Raw genomic sequence first — 25,436 nt, forward strand, 5'->3', positions numbered from 1 at the left:
AATTTATAAAATTAAGAAGACTGGTCCAAAACCATAATATACACAAATATAGTAAGTAAATTTTAACTATACTAGTAAACGAGCGGGGTCTCAAAGACCCCAAGTGGGAGAGACTATACTAAATAGCTAAACAAATATCAATAACTAAAAACCAAATGGGGTCGCAGAGCCCACGCGGCTAATTAAAGTATATAAAGTACTTGTCAGATCTTAATAAAATTGAAATAGGACTAAATGACAAGCACTACTTTTCGATTAAAAAAAGAATCATATTAAAGACTGCGGTTGAATTAAGAAACCTCCTTTTTGAGTCGGTTAAAAAACTTAAAAAAGAGCCTAAATGAATATTTAAAAAAAAAATATATATATATATATATATATATATATATATATATATATATATAATTTGACTGAATTTAGTGCTTAGAAAGTTCTAATTACGTAAAAATGCATGTAGAAACTAGAAACAGTAAGGCCCAGAATATATAGCTGGTATTTTTCAATAAAGTCCCAACAGTTCGATGGAGCGTAGTTAATACGTTCGCCATATCGGCAGGTACGAGTAAGAACCGTTAACTAGAACGAATGGTTGGCGACAAATGACGCTAGCCAAATGAATGATCGAGAGCATTCGAGGTTATGCTACTACGAAGTGTTTTATACTTGTATTTAGATGATTAGTATAGTCAATTTGTTCTGATTGATTTGTTTTGTATATTATATATAATATTAAGTTAAGTTTAAGTAGCTATTTTATGTAGAATTCATGTTTGACTCTCTATAATTACATCTCATCCGCACCTTGGACACCTTTAACGCCTTTTGTCTATGCCGTTAACACAAATATCTTACAACATTTATATGTAGTTGTATAGTTGTTACTATTGCTAAAAAATCTACAAAACTCAGCGGAGTAGTATGATACATTACAAGAGTGTCTCTACTATTATGATATTTAAGAAGAAGTATAAGATTTACAGATACAGATGTAATTTTACAATCTTCATACACGAAAAGAATTCCCATAAAAACTCTTAATGGATATTTTAGTATTGCTATTAAATTCAAAACCGGATTTAAGCTTTCAATTTGCGAGAAATTAAAAAGGAATTTTAGACTCAGTTTTAACTCTACTCGTGGATCTGATTCGATTTTTATCGGTTTTGAAAATTCGAAATAGTTAAACTAGAACGATCAATCATCTCACGTCTGAATTTTCGTCGAACACGCTTTCAACTCACATTAACTTGGATCAGGTGCACGCGAAACTGACTTTACAATGACATGCATGTCCGTTTACTTTTGCATTTACCTTCTACATCTATCTCTTTCTATAAAAAACTGAATTAAAATTTAATTGAAAAAAAATAAAAAAAAAACACGTCTGCTTTAGACCACGCGACTGAGGTGTAATATGTATATACCGCTTCAGTCTGTAATATCCCACTACTGGGCATAGATCTCTTTCCCCATGTAGGAGAAGGATCAGAGCTTAATCCAACACGCTGCTCCAATGCGGGTTGGCGGATATACTCCCTATATATGGCGGATATTATGAGTAACGATCGCTATCAGGTGTACATGATAACAACCGGGACCGACGGCTTAACGTGCTCACCGAAGCACGGTGGGAAGACCCACAAGGACTGCACAAACACCCAGACCACGGTAAACTCCTGTATGGCCAATACAAATGTTTGCAAAACTAAGGATGAGAAGGTCGAAACGAGTGAAATTTTGAGATATATCTAGAATATATTGCTTGGCTAGTAGTTTTATGAGTTTAGCATAATATTTATTTCTAATAGTAAATGCTCAAAGTTTATCTTACATAGCGGATGAAGTTTGCCTTGTGCAAATGTTTACCTGTGCAGAGGGGCGTAAGCTAAATCCTAGATGCTTAATTGAAATTTATACGATGTATAATAATGTTTTAGAAATTAATTTATTTTGAACTAGCTGACCCGGTGAATTTCATGCCGCTGGTTTATACGTGAATCGATTATAATTTGTTTTTATACGAAAGGTTTGTTACAATAATTCTTCACAATATTTAACATTAAAAAAAATATATATCCAATTTGGTATACATCAAATATGGTTATGTTATTTTAATAGTAAAAGAAAAAATTTCAATTTCGTTTTATTATTTTAATTTTTGATTTGCTGTGTGGTTGCGGCAGTAAATAATATGGTTACCCCCTCTCTTCACGTAGGTGTCGTAAGAGACGAATAAGGGATAACACAATTTCACTACAACCTTGGAACTTGAAAAGCCGACCGATGGCGGGATAACCATCAAACTGCTGGTTTTGAAATACACAGGCCGAAGACGGGCAGCAGCGTCTTCGGTGCGACAAAGCCAGCCCTGCGGTCACCAACCTGCCTGCCCGGCGTGGTGGCTATGGGCAAAACACATGAGTTAACACAGCACGCCAAAAACGGCGCGAACTTGGAGAGGAATATGTCCAGCAGTGGACTGTGATAGGCTGAAGTAATAGTAGTAATAAAAATTTTAATCGTCGATTTAGTTAAATTAACAATATTGGTTACTTTACTCCTTTACTAACAATTTAAAAAGAGATGTTAAGTTACCGCATTTTGCATTCACATAATATCACGTATTATCATTGCGCCAGCGTGAGTGAGTGTGTGAAAGTGTTTGAAGCTGCGCTGTAATGCAGTATATTCTAAAAAAAATTCTAACACAAACACGTCTGACACAAAACTTGCAACTTTATTAAAAAAATAAAATACAGCCTATAACTCAGGAATAATCTACTGACCAAAAAATTTTGAAAATCCTTTCAATGATTCCATATAAAAGCTCCTGTACACCGATAAACAACTATAACTTTTTATGATATTAATATAGACAAACAAAGCTAAAATAAGACAAGCTTCCGAGAACATTGTTCTTTGACTTTTATGAAACCAAGAAAGATATTTAATGTACTCATTTTGTACCCTTTAGTTATTTAGAATAACGACTAGGCAAATATTTTTTGGAAGAAAAAAGTTTAATAACCGTATATAGTATGATTTGCTACTTTTCTATCTTATTTTTAACAAAATGTTCGATGATGAATGTATTGTGTTATTGATGACAACTACTTGAAAAATATTTTATAGAAATAAAAAAAATGGTTTACTTTTGGCGATTATAATTATCGAATGAAACTGCTCTAAGTACAAGTACTAGTACTAGTACAAGTACATTTAGGTCGCTGTAAAACTAAGGAAAACTCCTCTGTACAGCCACGTATACAAAAACACAAAAGCAATATTAACTATAATTCACCGTCTAAACTATTATGGCTAATGTAAGTCAAAAACATTAATAGGGAATTTTAATTTATTTGACAACTTTTAGTAATAAAAGTATCGTTAACGTATTCAAAGGCTAGGTTTCGTATCGATTCGTTCAAGAGACGGTTAGCGCATTAGCATTTGGTGACAGGTGCGAGCAGCGCCGAATTGTGTGACGATGACGTTTCCCTGCAAGCGACACGTTAGCAACTTAGCAATCTATTTGTGACATTTTAAATATTTATATTTTTAGAGGGACGAAACAAAATTAATCAAAGACTAGTTATATTTATCTATTATTATTATTATTATTATTTGTTGTTTCGTGTACGAAATAATGAACCAATTATTGGTAAAAGTTAAGCTTCATAATGACTCATTACTCTCGTTATATTAATTATTTTATCCATCGAAAATGGTAGGTTTATTGATAATGATTGATAACAAATACATTGTTAAATAACGTAACGTGTATCATGTCAAATTGTAAAATATGATTTACACTTTTTAAAAGTTATTAGTGTATTAAAAGGAGTCATTAAAACTCAGTATTAGGAAAAATGTTTAAAGGTTTAACTTCTGTTTTTTTTTATACATTCAATACTTTCCCTTTTTTTATATATACGCGTCGGTATAGAAAGACGAGCAATTTGTACATATATCCACCAGGCTGCTTCAGTGTGCACGGACAGGTAAAAATGTATTTCTCAGAATTCCTTCTACCTCGCAGCTTCTTTAACTTTTCTACAATGTTCAGTATGACTTTTTTTAAAGAACACTTGAATTGAACCTTACATACACTTTGGCACGGTTTTGAACATGCAGTTTTTTTGGTTAAGATCCACCGCTCATGACGACTGGTCAATTTTATCATTTTAAGTATAAACAGATAGGTAGAGTTATAGGCTGGTAAATTTTACGCAATCATAGCCTACTTAATTAATGACCACGAAGTCTAAGAGTGACATTATTAAAAGTGATTAATGATTCAAAATAACACAAAGTAGTTTTAACGATGAAGTTTTAAGAGACAACGCTTTTCCATTACGCTACTTTGTTACAATACATTTTAGTAATAACAATATAGCAAGTTCGTCATTGTGAAGTTTTACGGACTTGTATATTGTTTTTACTTAGTAAATTATGACAGAGAACACGAAGGATAAAGTCAGTGACATTATAAGAATGATAATGTATTTTTATTTTTTTTTATATCACTAGTTCGGCAAACAAGCGTACGGCTCACCTGATGATAAGAGATTACCGTAGCTTATAGACGCCTGCAACACCAGAAGCATCGCAAGCGCGTTGCCGACCCTATACCCAATCCCCCCCAGGAGCTCTGGTCACCTTACTCACCAACAGGAACACAATACTGCTTGAAAACAGTATTATTTAGCTCTGATCTTCTGTAAGGTCGAGGTACTACCCCAGTCGGGCTGCTCCATATTTTGAGCAGGAAATTCCTGCTGTGCCCTACCTCAGTTAAAAAAATATAGTAAAAAATGTATATTTTATTTTATAAAATATAAAATGCATATGAATAAAGAAGAAGAAAACTTACTCCCAAATAATAGTGCTCTCAAGAAGTATTGCGTCCCTGTGGTAAGGTAGTCAGAACTCCTGGGGATCCTCCCCAGCACGGCAAAGTCAGTAAAGCTCTTGCTATGATGTTCTTGCTGTCCTTACTGTCCCTGTTAACACGGTATCTGCTTATCCTCAAACGGACTTTAAGCATTTATTTTATTATATTATTACTAGCTGACTCGGCAATCGTTGTGTTGCCGCTAAACGCTATTTAAAAATAGGCATTGGTGGTAGAAGAGTGAAAATTTAGGGTTGTATGTATTTTTTAACGCTCAAGCATAATAAAATAAAAAATAAATAATTTATCTAAAAATTAAAAAAAAGAAAAGGGGTGTACTATCCTTAACATTTGGGGGGATGAAAAATAGATGTTGTTCGATTCTCAGACCTACCAAATATGCACACAAAATTTCATAAGAATCGGTTAAGCCGTTTCGGAGGAGTTTAACTACAAACACCGCGACACGAGAATTTTAAATATTAGATTTTACTAAAGGGTTGTTTGCTATTTTTGCGGAATAAAAAAAATTAAAGAGGTTCTACTGTTTCTAAGTTTAGTAAGACACATCTATTAATATAATACGGTGCGCACGAGACAAAATTATAAATATTCTTTGATAAATAATGAAAATTATAAATTTCAGTAATAGAAAGGAAGTAGCGTTGCAATAATTTAAAATCGCTTAAATCCATTACCAACTCTGCTATATCAATCATCTTTATAAATTTGTTGAATATTTTATTTCTCGAGGGCGTTATGATCTGCTTAAAGTTTTATACAAATAATATATGTGTCTGATTGTGTTAGTTTTTGTATACGTAAGCATGTTCATTTATTTATTTATTTGTAATCATTGACTTACAATAATTATTTAAATTTATTTTTAACAGACTTCAAAAAGAAGGAAGTTCACAGTTCGACTGTTTTTTTTGTGTATTTGTTACCTCATAACTTTTTACTGTGTGTACTGATTTTATTAATTCATACTTTTATCACAAGCTGGTGTATATCATATAGTTTCGTTTAAATTTAAATGAAATCTAACGAGTACTTTGTGAGCTATCAACCGACCTACATAGGTTACCTATTACAACCTAGCGCTGAATCGATACATTCAAAACTTTTTTTAATTTTATTTTTTTTATTTATTTATTTAGTGTTAATAATGTTTAAATAAATAATACTTACAAAATATTAAAATCGATTGTCCACGTTTTGTTTACTTTTTTAAGAGCATAAAAATTAACGAGATTTTGCTGTATATTCAATTTATTTATAGCTCTGAGGCTACGGCAGTAAAGAATATAACTACCCCCTCTCTTCCCATGGCTGTCGTAAGAGGCGACTAAGGAATAACACAGTTCCGCTACCACCTTGGAACTTGAAAAGCCAACCGATGGCGGCATAACCATCCAACTGCTGGCTTTGTAATGCACAGGTCGATGACGGGCAGCAGCGTCCTTGGTGCGACAAAACCAACACTGCGGTCACCAACCCGCCTGCCCTAGCGTGGTGACTATGGGCAACACACATGAGTTTGCACTATTTTTGGCGCGAACTATGATGGAGACCTATGTCCAACAGTGAACTGCAATAGGCCGAAGCGATGATTCAATTTATAATATTTGCACCACTTTTAGTTACTGCAAGTAAAATATTATTATTAATAACATAAGAACATAATAAAAAACCGAGTTATTTAAGTAGATAATATTGAAACAAGAGACAATTCGATATTTCTACACATAAGTTATACATCGCTTCAAAGTAACTTTAAAACTTAGAAGCTGTAACAAAAGGGCCAAAACTTGAATACGGGCTTAGAAGCAACTTAGAAATTGAAACCTTAAACAAAGGGAAACTAAAGTTGATAATCAATTGTCAGTTCAAAATTCACTATCTTTACACAAATGTTACTATAAATATCAAAGCACGCTATGTTATAGTTTAGTGCGGAGTTCGTAATCCGTATTTGAACTTTACTTAACTATTATTAAAGATTAGCGAAATTGTGTCACCCCATAGAGGTTGTTATACTTTAAACCAGGGGTGAGCAACCTTTTTACGAGAGGGCCGTATAATTTTGAAAAATTGATATTTGGGCCAAAAGCACAGAAAGATGGAAAATAATAAGACTTGATGGTACAAGTATTGATTTTGGTGTTATTATTATTAATATTATTATTTTACACTTATTTTATACTACTAGGGTAAGCATCCTATACTCATAGCCTGTGAACTCTTGCACCACCAGAATCACGCTAGCGCGTTGCTGACTCAATACCGACCCTCCTCAGGAGTTCTAGCTACCTCACTCGCCACAGGAACAAAACATTACTTGAAAGCAGTGTTATTTCGATGCGTAAGTTTGAATTATTTACTCAATCGGGCCGCTCCAGACATTGAGCTGAATATTTCCTGCTGTGTTTTACCTTTACAATAGTACACCAACTCAACTTATCATAGTTATACATTTTGACTAGCCCGTTTGTAGTGCTTTCTGCTCTGGGGGCTGTTGGTTCGATTTTCACTATATATATATATATATATATATATATATATATCACTAGGTCGGCAAAGAGGCGTACGGCTCACCTGATGGTAAGAGATTACCGTAGCTTATAGACGCCTGCAACACCAGGAGCTCTGGTTACCTTACTCACCAACAGGAACACAATACTGCTTTAACAGTATTATTTAGCTGTGGTCTCCTGTAAAATCGAGGTACTACCCCCAGTCGGGCTGCTCCATATTTTGAGCAGGAAATTCCTGCTGTGCTCTACCTCAGTTAATTGTATAGATTACTAATATTGGTAAGAAATATTCTCCTCTAGGTGAAAAATATAAATATACCAGTCGGCTGTTACCTATAACACAAGCCTTAAGTTGCTTACTTTAGGAACAGATGACCGTGTCTGTATGTTGTATTTATTATATTATTATTATGTTATTATTATACAGATGAGCTTCTTAAAAAATACAGTAGTTAATTGCTAAATCACTACAAACAACTTAATAAATTTTACACATTATGAGCTGACAGTAGTCATTGAAACACATAATAATAAAACATTTATCGGTAGTTTACCATTGTAAAAAGAAATAACACATAATAGTCTATGGCATCGTTACTATGAGTCGGGTATTTGTATTTGAGTCCAATTTTTTAAAGAATAATAAAACTGTCTCACAAAATAAACATTTTATTTTCCCAATGAATCGAATATAATAGAATAATAATAATAATAATAATAGTCTTTATTGCACACCATTATATATTAGAAGACATTTGTATACACATAAAACACAGGTACGATTAAAAGAGATCTAGAGGTCTCAAGTTTATGACCTATTTATATCTATCCACTAAACAAATGAACAGACTGAAATAGTTGATGTATTATTAACAAAAAGCTCGTAGTGTTGTAACGTTAAATAGATGAACGCTTGTCCGCTACTCCTTATATTTCTCTGATTCGTCCCATTAGGAGATTTTTGGGTTCGTTTCCGGAATAATTTTAATTTACACTGCGAAAAACTGTATTTTTTACCAATATTAGTAATCTATACAAATAAATAAAATTGTAGTGTCTATTTGTAATATTAAAATAACCGCTTTTAACTAATCATATGGATGTACCAAAAATGTATTTATTTATGGATGGTCTGTTTGTTCTGGCTAATTTCTGAAACGTCTGGACCGATTTTGACGGGACTTTCACTGGCAGATAACTATTTTGTTAAATTACACGCGTAGGAAGTCGCGGGCACAGCTATTATATTCTAAAAAAACTGATATAAATACGTATAATGGATATCCTACAGCGTTCATGGTTTAATTTCCTAAAATATAATAAAATTCCTCATACCGAGATAATTTGATTACTTATATTAATATTTTAGGTCAAAAACATTGCCTTTTTTCTAACAGAACCGATATCTTCCATGAACAAATTTATTAATTTTACTTTCTTCTACGCCCTCCCGTCAAAGAAAATTAGGTCCCCACAATTTTTTACTGATTTCAATGTAACGAAATTAAAATATTATAATAAAATTATATTAAGAATCAATAGAAGGTTTGAAGATGATTTCGTCTTCGCGATATGTCTTAGATTCATCACATGTTCAAAAAAGTACCTTAACTAAGGTGTACAAATGAATTCAGTCCGTTTTCAAAAAATGGCTTAAACTGTTATGTATTTACCTATATATGATGATGATGAAAAGATTCCAAGTTTTTATTTTTAACCGACTTCCAAAAAAGGAGGAGGTTCTCAATTCGACTGTATTTTTTTTTTTATGTATGTTACATCAGAACTTTTGACCGGGTAGACCGATTTCGACAAATTTTGTTTTAATCGAAAGGTGGTGTGTGCCAATTGGTCCCATTTAAATTTATTTGAGATCTAACAACTACTTTTCGAGTTATATCTAATAATGCGTTTTTACTTGACGCTTTTTTCGTCAACCTACGTTGTATTATACCGCATAACTTTCTACTGGAGGTACCGATTTTGATAATTCTTTTTTTGATGAAAAGGGGATGTCCCTAGTTTGGTACCGTGATAAGGAAACCAGGATCTGATGATGGGATCCCAGAGAAATTGAGGGAAACTCTCGAAAATCCGTAATAACTTTTTACTGGGTCTACCGATTTTGATAATTTTTAATTTAATCGAAAGCTGATGTTTATCATGTGGTCACATATAATTTATTATATTTTATCGAGATCTGATAACTACTTTTTGAATAATCTTTGATAACGCGTAGTTGCTTGACTATGTTTTCGTCGATCTACGTTGTTATTACTTGTCGATGTAATTGAAGTCGGTTTTTTTTTCGTTTGCGAGCAAACACAATTATATAAAGAAAGTGTCATTGCTTATCACTGGGTCATTTAGAACATGTAACAATGTAGTAGCAAAATATTTTAAAGACAAAGGAGGCAAGGAGTTTAAGGGTGGCAAGGTTGTGGCCGAAAATAATTTATTTAATGTAACATCATCATGATGACCTATAACTATAAATTCATTCAAGCGTGACTTTTTATAGTCTATAAGGTCAATGTAAACTATGGTATAGGTCAACAAAATTTAGATATTTCTTTGTTTTATAAAGACAGGAGCTTTTAATCGAAAGAACAAAATCACACACATATTTATTATTATTTATTTATTTTACACTTTATTGTACACCAAACAAATAAAATAAGCAAGCAACATTAGCAATAATTTGTAGAAAAAAAAAATGTACAAAAGCGGCCTGATTGCTTAAGAGCAATCTCTTCCAGGCAACCTTAGGGCAAAGGAGATGATATATTGACGGTGTAGATGTAGAGTTTAATTTTATAAAAAATAATAGGAAACAACTCAATAAATAGACATACATACTTACATAGATAGTTTGTTTAGATACATACAAACATACACATACACACAGACACACATACATATACACACACATACACACAAAAGTTCATACTCGATAAATAAAAATTTTTTAAACAAGATTAATAGTGACAGAAGAAGATAATCATAAGACTGGAAACCTAAAGCAAAGAATTAAATCCCAGCTGCCAGCTGCCCACATACACACGCTTGCTCGTGAGGACACATTCATATTCTATTATTCATAGAAATGATTTAATTAGCAGCACTGTATAATTACAATAGGACGCAACACGGTGCTTTTGCGCAGCGTCTGTACGTGAGACCATTACGTTTCAACGTACAACACGCACCACATTTGTACAAGATGTCCCATATATTCGTGACCAGACTCATATAAAACAGTTAAATTATGACCTCTATTTAAAATAATCAGTCGAATACGCCCCTGTCATTATATAATTATTTGTATAAATTATAGTTACTCATGAAATAATTATGGTTATATGTACGTGGAAAACAATGAAAACAGATTATATCATTTTTATTTTTTAACTAATCAAAGGAAAATACCAGATTTCAGCGTTAATTTCAAAAACTTGCAAATTGTCGCTCCTGCAAATTATATAAATTCTTTTAAACTATCATATCAACAAACAAGACATTTTAGAATTTTCTTATCCTTTTAGGTATGGAATGGAAGTCCCGTACTTTCATTCCATACCTTTTATTAGTATATAAGAAACTTATATTACGCATTATACAATATTTGCGATATGAAAACTATGTCTTAGATGTTCTCAACTGATTATCTCGTATATGCCTAAGATAAAGTAAATTATACGATTTATGGAGAAAATGTTACCTAAATATATATTTATTATCGTTTTTTATTTTCTTATGTAACAAATTCAAAAAATGATAATAACCTTTTAATGTTATATATTGTTTTAGATTCTCAAAGTACAACAAAGAAGTTTTCAGAAGAACCAGCATTCGAGAGACCTATCGGCAACCACACTTTCTTCCTTGGTAGAGAGGCAGTCTTAGGTTGTGCTGTCACGAACCTTGGGAAACATAAAGTAAGTCTAAATTATTTAATATCGAAACCCACAAACTAAAACAGCTTATAGGTTACCTATTGATGGAAGAAAGCTTATGTCCACACAGGAAAAGCGTTGGAACTTAATCATGATTAATGGGCATGATAAAATGGGTTGCTCCATTGCAAGTTGCAGGATATATTCCACGTAACCCGGGGTAACAACCGTTATCAGATATATGTGGTTACTACCGGAACAGACGACTTTACTTGCTCTTGAATCATGATAAGAAAACCCATAAGGACATAAGCAGGCCAGAAATAAATGTAGCACGGGATCGTTTCCACGATTAAAGGTTGCTTCTTGGACAATAACACAAAATTGATTGTCAATTATAAATACTCGTAGATATAAAATTTTTAGAAACTAGTTAGATTTCTAACTATATATAGTAATATTTTAACGAGGTTATAAGTAATTTGAAAATATTTTCGTTTAATTCAAGTTCTCCATTTCTACAAAAGTTAATTAAATATTTTTAAAAGACATGGAATTGCATTCAAGACTAATTGTCACAATGAATGTTCAAATATAGACGTGTTTAAACATGTAGAGGCAATCTGACGTGAAACGGTTTTCTGGCTCGAATATAATATTTAAAACGCTACCGGAATTACGATGTTTATTTTTATTTTTAAATGAAGTATTTATGCAAATGATGATTACGTTTCGTAAGCTTTAATACAATTATTTTTTATTAATATGACAATTTTTGCTTTTTGTCCCTTTATATTTAGATGTTTTTGATTTTTTTTTCTTATTTCCACTGTGATATTCTGTCATTATTACATAATATAAATGAGCAAAGCCTGTGTTTTTTCTTAAGACTTATATCGTACATGCTGTTCCTTTGTAGGTTGAGGTTTTCTTATCGAATAGCTGTTGTACGGGTCAACGCACATTGAGCAATATGATCGCCTTACAAACTAATACCCTCCTTCATTTAGCTTCTTTGTTACGAGATTGTTATTTACTAATGCAGATTTCTCATGAAATGGTTATTTGTTTGCTGCGGATGACGTCTGTACTTCTGCCTATATACTCAAAGTAATCTTGATAAACTGTGTTAGATCGACTTTCTTTAGGTTTGCTTTCCCTCATGACCTTCTCTTACATGTCGTCTGTCACTCAACCAGAGACTGTAACATACAGCTGTAAAATAATTTCTGATTTTATTTTTTAAAGAATAGAGAGATATGGTATAACTACAATAGTATTTTATAAAAATATTAAAACGATAGTCTTGATTTTCTTACAATTAAAGTTAGGTTAAAATGTTCAAAATGTATCCTATTAGTTCAGCCTTTTTGTTCGGATTCTTTATTTTTCGTTCCCAATAAAGACTTTTTGATTTTGAAAACTGGCTCGCCTTGGATATTTACAAAGTGTAGGTAGGTTCATAGGTAGGTCATTTCATGGTATCATTACATGGAATAATTTTTATCAATAATACAATAGTAAGCAAATATCATTACAGCCTATACAGTCCACTGTTGGACATAGGCCTCCACAAGTTTACGCCAAAAAATAACGTGAACTCATGTGTTTTGCCCATAGTCACCACGCTGGGCAGGCGGGTTGGTGACCGATAGTAATATATATAGTAAGTATATAGATAGTAAGCAAATATAAAAAGTTAAAATTATTTTCAGCCAAAGTTTGTTTTTTTTTTTTTTTGGTGAATTTAATCATTTTGTATTCAATGTTCCTATTTTATAAAACAAAATTATTTGTATGTTCTGCTGAAAAAAATAAATAATTTTTGTAAATAAAAAATAAAGTATAAAAAATTTCAAGCACTTTTTATAATTATATTTTAATCTTATTAGTAAGTTTATAACTACAAAATTAATAAAAATAGGTAAAAAAACTTTTTAAGTTAAACGGTTTTATGTTAAACATACATTGCAATGTTTAAGATAAATGTACTAAAAACCAAAAAATAATAAAATAGATACAGTCGTGGGAATTATAAACATATGCATAGACTAGACTAAAATAAAACCGTGGGGCACGTCAATTGTCTACAATCGTTGATTAAAATGTTTGTTTTCTAATGTTACACTATAATTAGGCAGTTGTTCAACCGACAACGATGGACGTGTGATAAGTAGGGCTAGAATGTGGAAACAAGCTAGCAAGCTCGATTATAAGCGAGTTTTAGGGTTTCATAGTGGTGAGCGAGTAGTACTTTTATCATATGTTTTGTCGATTAAAGACAAACTACGAGCAGTGAAACGATTCCTCGCCAGCCAGCAGTGTGAATGTCCAACGATAAACTAGTTGAAACATCTCTTTTATTTACATGGAGTGTATAACTATTGGAATTTCCATGAGCAAGAAAATAGTAAGTAATTTCCTCACCGTCTGCGGGCCAACTGCCTATTTTAACGACGAATTAAACGATTCTTCTATCGCACATTAAGTCGATAATTTGTAGACAATTGACGTGCCCCACGGTTTTATTTTAGTCTAGTCTATGCATATGTTTATAATTCCCACGACTGTATCTATTTTATTATTTTTTGGTTTTTAGTACATTTATCTTAAACATTGCAATGTATGTTTAACATAAAACCGTTTAACTTAAAAAGTTTTTTTACCTATTTTTATTTTATAGTTTTTAGTTTTTATTTCGCATTCTGTTTAATTCATTTAGTGCTTCATTATTGCAAGGCCCATCTTAAATATTGAGGTTGTATAGTGCACTGTATTCTTCTTGTCAAGCCCTTTTATTTGATACCCATATTGGTGGGATTGATAAAAAATTGTTATCAGACATTTGGTAGCGGCGGCCAGCTTAGATTTCAATTTTGCATCGTAAATTGTATTCTACTTGTTGAGACCTTTCATTTGATACCCATGTTGATGGGATTGATAAAACCTAAGTTATCCGCCATTTTGTAGAGGCCCCATCTTGGATTTTAATTTTATATAGTACATTGATTATACTGGTTGAGCACTTTCATTTGATACCCATATTGATGGGATCGATAAAACCTACGTTATCCGCCATTTTGTAGCGGCCGCCATCTTGTATTTCAATTTTTTATAGTATATTGTATTCTGCTTGTTGAGCCCTTTCATTTGATACCCATATTGATGGGATTGATAAAACCTACGTTATCCGCCATTTTGTAGCGGCCGCCATCTTGGATTTCAATTTTTTATAGTATATTGTATTCTGCTTGTTGAGCCCTTTCATTTGATACCCATATTGATGGGATTAATAAAACATAAATTATCCGCCATTTTGTAGCGGCGGCCATCTTGAATTTATAATGATAATGAATAAACATAATTGTATTGTCAGCAAAATCCAAAGTGTATACAAAATTTCAGATTAATCGGTTGACAGGAAGAGGGTGAAATTTGAATTACTAAATTTGACCCAAGAATAAAAAATAAAACAAACGGGGTGAGCTAAATAAAACCGTTTAATATATGTCTGTTATCGAGAAATAAATTACATAAATAAATAAACTCATAAATTTCGTAGTAGACATAAAAATAGAATAGAAAATAAAACAAAAATAGAAAACATAAAAGTCCTAAATCACATTTTTATTTGTTCTCTACGGACTTCATTGCGTTTTGCGATTGGTCGTAAATTGAAGGAGTTTTTACTATCTGCAATTCATCGTTTACAATTTCTAACATGGATGAAAAGTTCTTTGTTTATTTATTTATTTAGAATACTAAAATTTACATATAATCACTATACATGTAAAGTTCACCGATATCAATTATTAGCGTACACAGCGTTAGTTTAAGCATGCAAATATTGTTGTTTTAATTCTTCTAAAAAAATTTTCAGTCTCCCATTTTAAAGTAGTTTTAAGTCTGTTCCTAAGATGACAACTAAATGCCTATTTAATAGGTAACAGCCGGCTTATATCTATACTTCTATACAAATAAATAAATTTGGACTGTCTGTTCGTAATATTAAAATAACCGATTCTTACTAAATGCACGATGCATATACCAAAATAACATTTTTTACAATTTTTATCTGTATATCTGTCTGTCTGTTTGTTCCGGCTAAAACGGCTGGACCAGTTTTTAAGGGGCTTTCACTGGCAGACAGCTGATGTAATAAGGAGTAACTTAGGCCACTTTTATTTCTGACATTTATTTAATTTTATATAACTGTGCGAACTGAACAAATCTTTTTTGTTAAATTCCACGTGGATGAAATCGCGGGCAAAGCCAGTAACATAAATATAAGTTTTGTATTGACAAGCTAATTGTCGCTTTTGAATATGCAGGCTTTATTTAAGTGTGATTGCAATTAAAAATACTCAGCAGTCTTAACTACCCATTACATACTCATAATATTCAAAATCACTAGCCGCTAAATCATTCCTACTCATCTTATAGTATACCAGCTGTGTCCGCGACGTCGTTTGCGTGGAACTTAACTAAAAAGTTAGTTGTTCAGTTCGCAAATTTATAAAATAAATAAATTTCTAAAATAAATAAATTTCTAAAATAAATAAATTTCTAAAATAAAAGTAGCCTAAGTTACTCCTTATTTCATCAGCTATCTGCCTGTGAAAGTCCCGTCAACATAGGTCCAGCCGTTTCAGACATTAGCCGAAACAGACAGACAGACTGACAAAAATTGTAAAAAATGTTATTTTGGTATATATACCGTGTATAAATCCATATTATATAGCAGGACTACTGGAACAGATTCCATCATGGGATAAGTAGTGCCTTTGTACCAGCATTGTTTATAAGAGCTATTTCCTTTTGCTATCCTAATGTACATAAATTGTTAAATAAATAAATTATGCATTTAGTAAAAAGCGGCTATTTTAATATTACAAACAGACACTCCAATTTTATTTAATTGTATAGATTTGCTTTAGTATGATGTCGCATATATGTGAGGGACTGTTTTTTACTCAATACGGTTTAAAATAATATATATTTTTCGTATCGTAAAAGCTTTATACGCCACCAGTCAGACTGCCTCGGGTAACTTTTAAAAGAATATTGGTTGCAAATTGACATTCCGCCTTTTCGGAAAGCGCTGTCTGTTTTCGAAATATGTCAGTTTAGGTTAAATTTACTGAAAAATAAGTTGGAAATTTGTTTTATTTTTTATAATCACAAATAAAATATTGACTTATTGATCCGTTTTAATTTTTAAATAGTGTTTAAAAAATTATTTTATATTAAATTATTTTATTTTGTTTGACATACAAAAGGTAAATCAGTTTATTTTTATTTGATTAAATACTGTTTATGATTTAAAAAAAAATGCGTCATAAAAGTGAAAGTACTTTCAATGTAAATAAAGTTAAATCTTAATCATATTTCTACCCAGCCTACAAGTTACTTTTGCATCTATATTATTTACTTTGTTAAGTATAAATTCTTAAATAACATACACATTATGGATATGTAATATTTTTTACTTCTCAATTAAACCCTCAACGCTTCAATCTCAGCGGCTCAAATTAAAATATAAATCCTCGGACATCTGTAATGTGCGGGCATCGAATCCCCAATCGCAAGCGCGTCAACCATTGGTTATGATCGCTACGATAACTTGTCCTCGTTTATTCGTATGTAAATTCTGTTTTAAATTATATCTAACAATAAAATTTGTGATGGAAACTAAGTATATATGAACTAATAATGTATTCAGTATATATTTATGAACTAATAATAAGTTAAGAAAAGTCTAAACTTATTTAACTATCCATAATTAAGAATTTGAAAAACATCCTTACATATATACTTCTTAATACAAACGTCTTAAGCTGTTCCATCTACATAGGAAGGAGAAAGCCTTAAAATCTAAATAATAGACAATTCGCGGAACATACTGCACTTGCTAACGTGTAGGTCCCATTCAATACCGATGCTTGGACAAAACAAATATTGTACGTACATCTGTGGATTTAAGTGATTCCAAGTGAATTCAAGTTAGCATTGTCTGCGTACGATACGCATGACTACCCCTGAAACAAATTAAGCCGGCAAGAGATATTTCCTAGGGACAGGTCTGTTTGTTTCGGAAATTGTCCAATGATGTGAGTAAGTTACAATTGATATGTGTATTGGGATTATTGAGACTGGAGCGAACTCGTGGATGAGATCTAAGTAAATGTTTCTCTTTTAAGTTAAGATCCTTTAATACAGGAGAAAGGTTGGAACTTTAGCCCGTTGCAATAATGAGGATTGTCGTATGTCATAGAATTTATGTCGAAATGCTTATTTCATAAGATATATCAAAATAATAGTCATAAAATTGTTTTTTTTTTTTTATATCACTAGGTCGCCAAACAAGCATACGGCTCACCTGATGGTAAGAGATTACCGTAGCTTATAGACGCCTGCAACACCAGAAGCATCGCAAGCGCGATGCCGACCCAATCCCCCCCCCCAGGAGCTCTTGTCACCTTACTCATCAATAGGAACACAATACTGCTTGAAAACAGTATTATTTAGCTGTGGTCTTCTGTAAGGTCGAGGTACTACCCCAGTCGGGCTGCTCCATATTTTGAGCAGGAAATTCCTGCTGTGCCCTACCTCAGTTAAAACCCTGATACCAGTGTTAGCCTAATTTGGACCTTCTATTGGCTAGTATCGATTCTCACCTATACCACTGAACGAGGTCGTGTCTACGAGTTTATTTTGTTCGATGAAGGAAACAATAGTATTTCCTTTGGTAGCAATACAGATTACAGCTACAACTATACTTTACTTTTAAATCTATCATATAATATTGCGATTTTTTTTCTAAAATTTTTCAACAGTATATGTCATCGTCATATGTCTGAGTTTTACGGCGTTCAAAATCAACTAAGAAATCACCTAAATTACATTTAGACATATAATACTCACTGTTACACTTGTAGATATATTATTCTGAAGTAAATTAATAAAATAAATAATAAATATAATAGGATTTACTCAGGAGCGGTTCCACCGTTGTGGGTACGGTGGGTATGCCCAGAACGTTGAGACGAAACATTTACGAGTTATTTTCCCTTGACTCCATTATATTATAGAATTAAAGAATGACTGGCATAAAAAAGGGCAGCCGAATAATTTTATTTTATTTGCCCTTATTTCATGGGGCAGCAAATCGAAATGACCCGGGTTTGCCCACGTACAATGATTATTTCCATACCTAAGATTCGCGGTATCTCTTACTATCACATGTATCATTATTTGTTTTATTAAGCAGATCTCAATATTACTGGACAGATTTTTCACCATGAAATTGCTCCGTTATTACTGAGTGACACAAGCTTTATTTTTTGGGCGAAAATAGAACAGACAAAATTATGTAACGCGGACGAAGCCGCGGGTAAAAATATAGTGTTATATATAAGACATTATAAATAAATATATATTGTTATATAAAAATCTTATATAAACCATTCTAAAAAGTTTCACGGGTAAGAATAAACAAAACAATAGCAATTTTTAACCGACTTCCAAAAAAGGAGGAGGTTCTCAATTCGACTGTACTTTTTTTTAGGTATGTTACATCAGAACTTTTGACCGTGTGGACCGATTTCGACAAATTTTTTTTAATCGAAAGGTGGTGTGTGTCAATAGGTCCCATTTAAATTTATTTGAGATCTAACGACTACTTTTCGAGTTATATCTAATAATGCGTTTTTACTTGACGCTTTTTTCGTCGACCTACGTTGTATTATACTGCATAACTTTCTACTGGATTTACCAATTCAAACAATACGGGCTATTCATACTCGTAACGCAAACTCACTAAAGAAAAAACTAACCCGAAATAAAATAAAAACAGGCCAAATAACGAGTTAAGTGGATTGAAATAATAAATTATAATTTAGAATATTCATATCGATACTTTTTAGTTTATAGGTACTCGTAGTTTGAGTGGAAGCTAAAAAATAATGCTACGACATATTTTAAAATTTTTCTCTTAATTAAAATTATTATATAAAAAAATATTTTATTGCATTTCGTATCCACAAGTCTCTTCAGAATATGAATTGTGTACTATAAAATTCTTATTTTGCATTCAAAATTATTTTCGGATGCTTCATTTAATTGATGGTAACAACAAGCCTTGTTAAAATAACGATTTTTATTAAAATGCATAACATAATTTTTAGAAAGGATTACGTGAACTTATTAATATAGTAACTTTTTAAAGGTGCATATACATTTTAACTTTGTTTTTCGTTATCTCGCGAGAACCTCTTTCTAAAAGAAAATCTTAATATATATAAATTACGCATCTTGCTGTAAGTCCGCGATGGATTCCTAAACTACTAAACCGATTTTAATCTAATTTGCACACCGTGTGCAGTTTGATTCAACTTGAAAGATAGGCTATATTTTATTTTGATATATTTAATTATTATATTCAAGAAAAAAAAATAAGGCAGGAACAAATTCGCCAGGTCAGTTAGTTAATAAAAATATCAACGAACCTACATAAGTTTTACATATAGTTAAATATTGCCGTCGCTAAACTATTTTCAACTTATACAGGTCACACACTACCTTGTTACAAAGTTAAATTATATTGACACAAAAATGTTATGACCGAGGAGCAAAGCGACAAAATTTCGACCAAACTTCAAAATCAAACAATGAACTATTTCACGCCGGTACAGAAGTTTCGTACGGAGTTTGACCGCCATTGTAAACAGTGCTCCGGTCCTGTCCTTGTGGGAACAAACATTTGCGTCCCACATCGACACCGTTACTACGTTTCCGTTTGTGTTTGTACGTTTTGTAGGTTGTTAGGATATTTGACACGAATTTGAAATTTGATAAATTATTTTATTCGTATAAATACACAATACTTAAGCTCTTTCTGATCTACTGTAGACTGCTGGTCTTGTAATAACAGTGAAGATTTATAAGGTAGGTTACAGTAGGAAATATCCAGCTCAAAAGTACGTTGACCTTACAGAAGATCACAGATAAATAATACTGCTCTCAAGCACTGTTGTGTTCTTATAGTGAGTAAGGCGACCAGAACTCCTGGGGCTCAACACAAATGGGCATTTTTTAATATTCTGTCTAGATACTCTTCGCTTTTAAAATCCAGACCGTCGCAGGTGAAGCAAAGAAGAAGCAGATAAAAGCTAGTTACAAATATATTTATATAGAATCGAAATCAAACCCATAACCGCCATCGTTCAGGCTAATACTCGTAGAGCCTTACACTACTCGTCCCGCTACATTTAAGCTGTTAACATAACATTTATAAAATAAAATTAAATTTTTTATTTTATTTGAATGCGTCAATCCTATTTCTGTTAAATGATTTTCTGTAAAAGGTATACCCTATAAAAGTTTTACGCTACAAGCTATCATTTTAGAATAGAGGTTATAAAACTAAACAAAAAAGTGAAAAATATTTATTGATATAGATATTCAATCTGCAAGGATGATGAGATGTCTAGTCTAAGTCGTCAATATAATATCAGTATTATGATTTTATATCTAAAATGGTAATATAATTAGATCTTCGTTAATATAGGTACTCCTACATGAAGACAACCGCTTATGGGCTATACCCAGAAGTCGGATGTCACAGAATGAATCAATAATATCGTAAATATAAATAGAGTTCTAAAATAATTTTAGTTTTTTTATTAGTAACTAGCTGCCCGGACAGACTTCGTTTTGGCAAAAGTTAATAGGTAGTTTTTTTTTTTTTTTTGTTGTATTAAAACTTTCCGAGGGCCTTAAGAAATATACCAAAAAAAAATTAATTATCCGAATTGGTCGAGCCACCTTAGCAACATTCATTTTTATTTATACAGTTAAAAGGTCTATAGGGATAAAATGAATGAAATTAGACAAAACTGAAAACAATTCGGCTCAAATTCCATTACTATCCACAAATAGTTTTAATAAATCTCGTATAATACTCGTATATCCATACAAATAAAAAATATTGGAGTGTCTGTTTGTAATATTAAAATAACCGCTTTTTAACCGACTTCAAAAAAAAGGAGGAGGTTACTCAATTCGACCGTATATATTTTTTTTTTTTTTATGTATGTTCGGAGATAACTTCTTCGTTTATGAACCGATTTTGATAATTCTTTTTTTGTTGGAAAGGAGATATTCATAGTTTGGTACCATGATAAGAAAACCAGGATCTGATGATGGGATCCCAGAGAAATCGAGGGGAACTTTCAAAAATCGTAAGGGTGACTAGTAAATTTAATCATGTTTTCATTAAGTACTATAAAGCACTACTATTTGATAAAGGTCTGGAGTCGATCTGATGATGGAGAAGAAAGATAATCGAGGGAACTCTTCAACAATTTATAGCAATTACCTGCTTTTTGAACTTAATTCGTTTCTATTGGTGAGAACTTTGCACCTGTATGAGTTATAAGTGCCATTACAGTCTGATGATGGAGACAAAAGTTAGTCGAGGGAACTCTTTAACGATTTATAGCAATTACCTGCTGTTTGAACTTAATTCGTTTCTATTGATGAGAACTTTGCAAATATATGAGTTATAAGTGCCATTTCAGTCTGATGATGGAGACGAAAGATAGTCGAGGGTACTCTTCAACGACTTATAGCAATTACCTGCTGTTTGAACTTAATTCGTTTCTATTGATGAGAACTTTGCACCTATATGAGTTACAAGTGCCATTAAAGTCTGATGATGGAGACGAAAGATAGTCGAGGGAACTTTTCAACGATTTATAGCAATTACCCGCTGTGTGATCATCTGTGTCGCAGGATCAGGTTTGATGTTGGAGCCCATAAAAACTCGAGGGAATTTCTCAACAATTTACAGCAGTTACCTTTTGCTGTTTGACGACCGCTTTGATATAATGGTGCATGTGCCGTCTCGGCGGCGCCTAAACACCGCCGGTCGCGGGTTCTATTCCCGCTCGGAGTGGATATTTATGTTTATATAAATATTTATTTTTGGTCTAGTTGTTAATCCTTGTGGTTCTCTCAACCTAGCCTCGGAGAACACGCTAGGCTGTCAGTCCCGGTTGTTATTACCTACACCTGATAGCGAACTTTACTCATGGTATGTCGACGCGTTAGCGCAGCGGTCACAGCACCGGCTGTTGCGCTGGCGTTAGTGGGTTCAATCCCCGCGCACGCTAGACATTTGTATTGGCCATATAGATGTTTGTCATGATCTGGGTGTTTGTGCTTGTGTATTGTGTATGTTTCCGAACCCCCGACATAAGAGAAAAAGCATCCTTGTTAGGTCTACCTATCACTAAAAATTGTAAAATAAAATAATTTTTAACAAAAAAAAAACCGACTTCAAAAAGGAAACTAAAAAGTGAAAAATAAATTTACTTAGTACAAAGTAATTCGTATTTTGATTTAGTTAATCAGAAATTATTAAATAAATATTTTATAATTTTGAAGTTGGTGCCAAGTGAATACTACAACAATCTGGCTACAATAACAAATACAAACAACACACACACAACAAACAAGTACAAAAAATATTATTAGATATGTCAAAACAATAACAGAATAATAACAGTATTCAAACTAATAGTCAATGAAACAAATTATGAAAGAAAACTGAATACAACTTATGAGTAGATACTAGAGTAGTTATTGTTTTACTTGGCACCGACTTCAAAATTATAAAATATTTATTTAATCATTTCTGATTAACTAAATCAAAATACGAATTACTTTGTACTAAGTAAATTTATTTTTCACTTTTTAGTTTCCTTTTTGAAGTCGGTTTTTTTTTTGTTAAAAATTATTTTATTACTAAATGTATTTGGATGTATACACGGTGCATATACCAAAATAACATTTTTTACAATTTTTGTCTGTCTGTTTGTCTCTCTATTTTTTTCCGGCTAATATCTGAAACGGTTGGGCCGATTTTGACGGGACTTTTAGTGGCAGATAACTGATGTAATAAGGAGTAACTTAGGCTACTTTTATTTTAGAAATTTATTTTTGAACTGCGACCTGAATTTTTTTTTCGCGGGCACAGCTAGTATATAAATATATATACAAATATATATATATATATATATATGTATGTATACAAATAAATATAAACATACATATGGATATTATATCTATATAGCTTAAAATGAATCAAAATTAATCATCCAAAAGCAATCAGAAAATTAATTACTCGAAAACAATAAAGAGAACATTGTCAACCGTCTCGTCCCGAGCCTCAATCAAGGTGTCGAATTAGGTTTCATAATACACAATAAGAACTTTGAGACAAAAGCGACTAATCGGAGAAAAAACAAAAGAAATCAGCAGGCGAAAAAGAAACAAAAGAGAGCCTAACTACGACCGTGTACATGAGTTTGCTTTGACACAGACTATCTGTGAACAGCATGTTAATTGATATTTTCTGTATTATCAAATGTAGTGAGAACCAATATCCACTGATCAACATTAATTACTAACAAAAAAAAAAATTGCTATATTGACAGATATGGTAAAAAGTAAATTTTATATGTAAAAATCGATATTTTATAATGTGGCTTCACCTAAAATTGTTATTTATACACCGCGGATTGATTGATAGACTTAATTTATTTGAGCCTTTGTGCTTTTTTAATAGATAATTATTATTTAAATGAACAATTGAACTAGTCAGCGTCATCATAAATAAATGTAAATACATTTTTAATAAATAATTATTATTTAAATGAACGATTGAACTAGTCAGCTTCATCATAAATAAATGTAAATAAATTAGAACTGAATGTAAATTACTTTTAAGCTCAAAACAATTATTGACATTGGTTCTAGATGTAGTGGGGAGAATTGCAACTCGATATTGGCTAATTGTTATTTATTTATTTAATTCTGATTCTTATACATTCGCCTCAATGTCACGTCATTGTTTTTTGTACGTCAACAGACAATAGCGGCCATCATGAATCCTACAAGTATATGAAGCCTACAGGTTTTAGTTCTTTAATCTGTGGCAACCACTAAAGGTCCGTATGAGGTATTAAAATTCACGAGGCGTTTCGTAAACCAAAGAAGGTGCACCTTGATTTTTGTGCATTGTTATACTGTAGGCATCCAGCCAATCCGCTGCTTAGGCTGACTCGAAATGAATGATAATCAACTACAAATTACTCGTTTAAATTTAGGAAAATGTATTTTCAAGTTTTTCCTTGACATTCAGTGTTAGATTAAGTGGAGTGAGAAGTCACCTTAAGGTCACAAAGACAAGGTAGGTAAGGTGACACTTGGTGTCAGAGATTCAACTTTGGCTTGCTGGTTTCTAGATCAATGGATTTATACAAATATTCATTCGGTTCTGATCTTGTTAATTTTGTCCTTGAGAATCTTACTACCGTTACAGGTAAACCTGCACTAAATCAGCATGAAAAATTAAATTGTAATACTTCACTTTAACCGTGGAGAGGAATCAAAGAGCAACGTTCAGTGTGATGTTTACAGACAGATTCATTTCAATTTAATTTCATCAACAATTTACTACTATTTTAGTATAATAGCTTATTTATTAAGGATATATTCGAATAATTATAAATGTTTTCAATGTCAAATAATAAAAAAATCATCGTTTTATTCTCGACATACATTTAAAAAAAAAATCAAAGTAACTACACTATGTAGTACTAGAAATACTGTACCAATTGACTAACTATTGACCAATCGAGCCAGTCAAAACTAAGTAATTTACACTTTACAGCTCAACTCATTTTTATACTAACTCGATCAATGAGAACAATATTCATGATTATTGCTGGCCGTATCTATGGCCTTTTATTCTCATCCACTCGATTCTCGTTAACACGTCACTTCTAACATAGTGGTGATTTCAAAACTATTTAGATTCAGTGGAGGGAAAGGAAAAAGTCAGTCATTCCACTAGTCTCAGTTAGACTAACATTTATTTTTAGACACTAACAAACCCTTACTCCCACGTCCAAAGTTCAGTTCGAATACATTCGGGTAATATTAAATTTACATAAACGAGATCCTAAGCAAACTACCTTGATTATGATTTAAATTTACCTTTCCATTTGAATTAAGTACTATAAATTATACAAAATATCGTCT

At 32.1% G+C, this 25,436-nt stretch overlaps 1 protein-coding gene across 1 annotated transcript in view; it reads left to right on the forward strand.

The window, feature by feature from the left end:
- Positions 1-25,436, forward strand: part of LOC123659083 (lachesin) — a 105,274-nt gene that overhangs the window by 12,849 nt on the left and 66,989 nt on the right. The window contains exon 2 of the mRNA XM_045594350.1: positions 11,242-11,369. Coding sequence (XP_045450306.1) covers positions 11,242-11,369 — 128 coding nt within the window. The remainder of the gene's footprint in view (positions 1-11,241; positions 11,370-25,436) is intronic.

The sequence above is a fragment of the Melitaea cinxia genome, chromosome 13, assembly GCF_905220565.1.
Source record: "Melitaea cinxia chromosome 13, ilMelCinx1.1, whole genome shotgun sequence".
Taxonomy (NCBI): Eukaryota; Metazoa; Arthropoda; class Insecta; order Lepidoptera; family Nymphalidae; genus Melitaea; species Melitaea cinxia.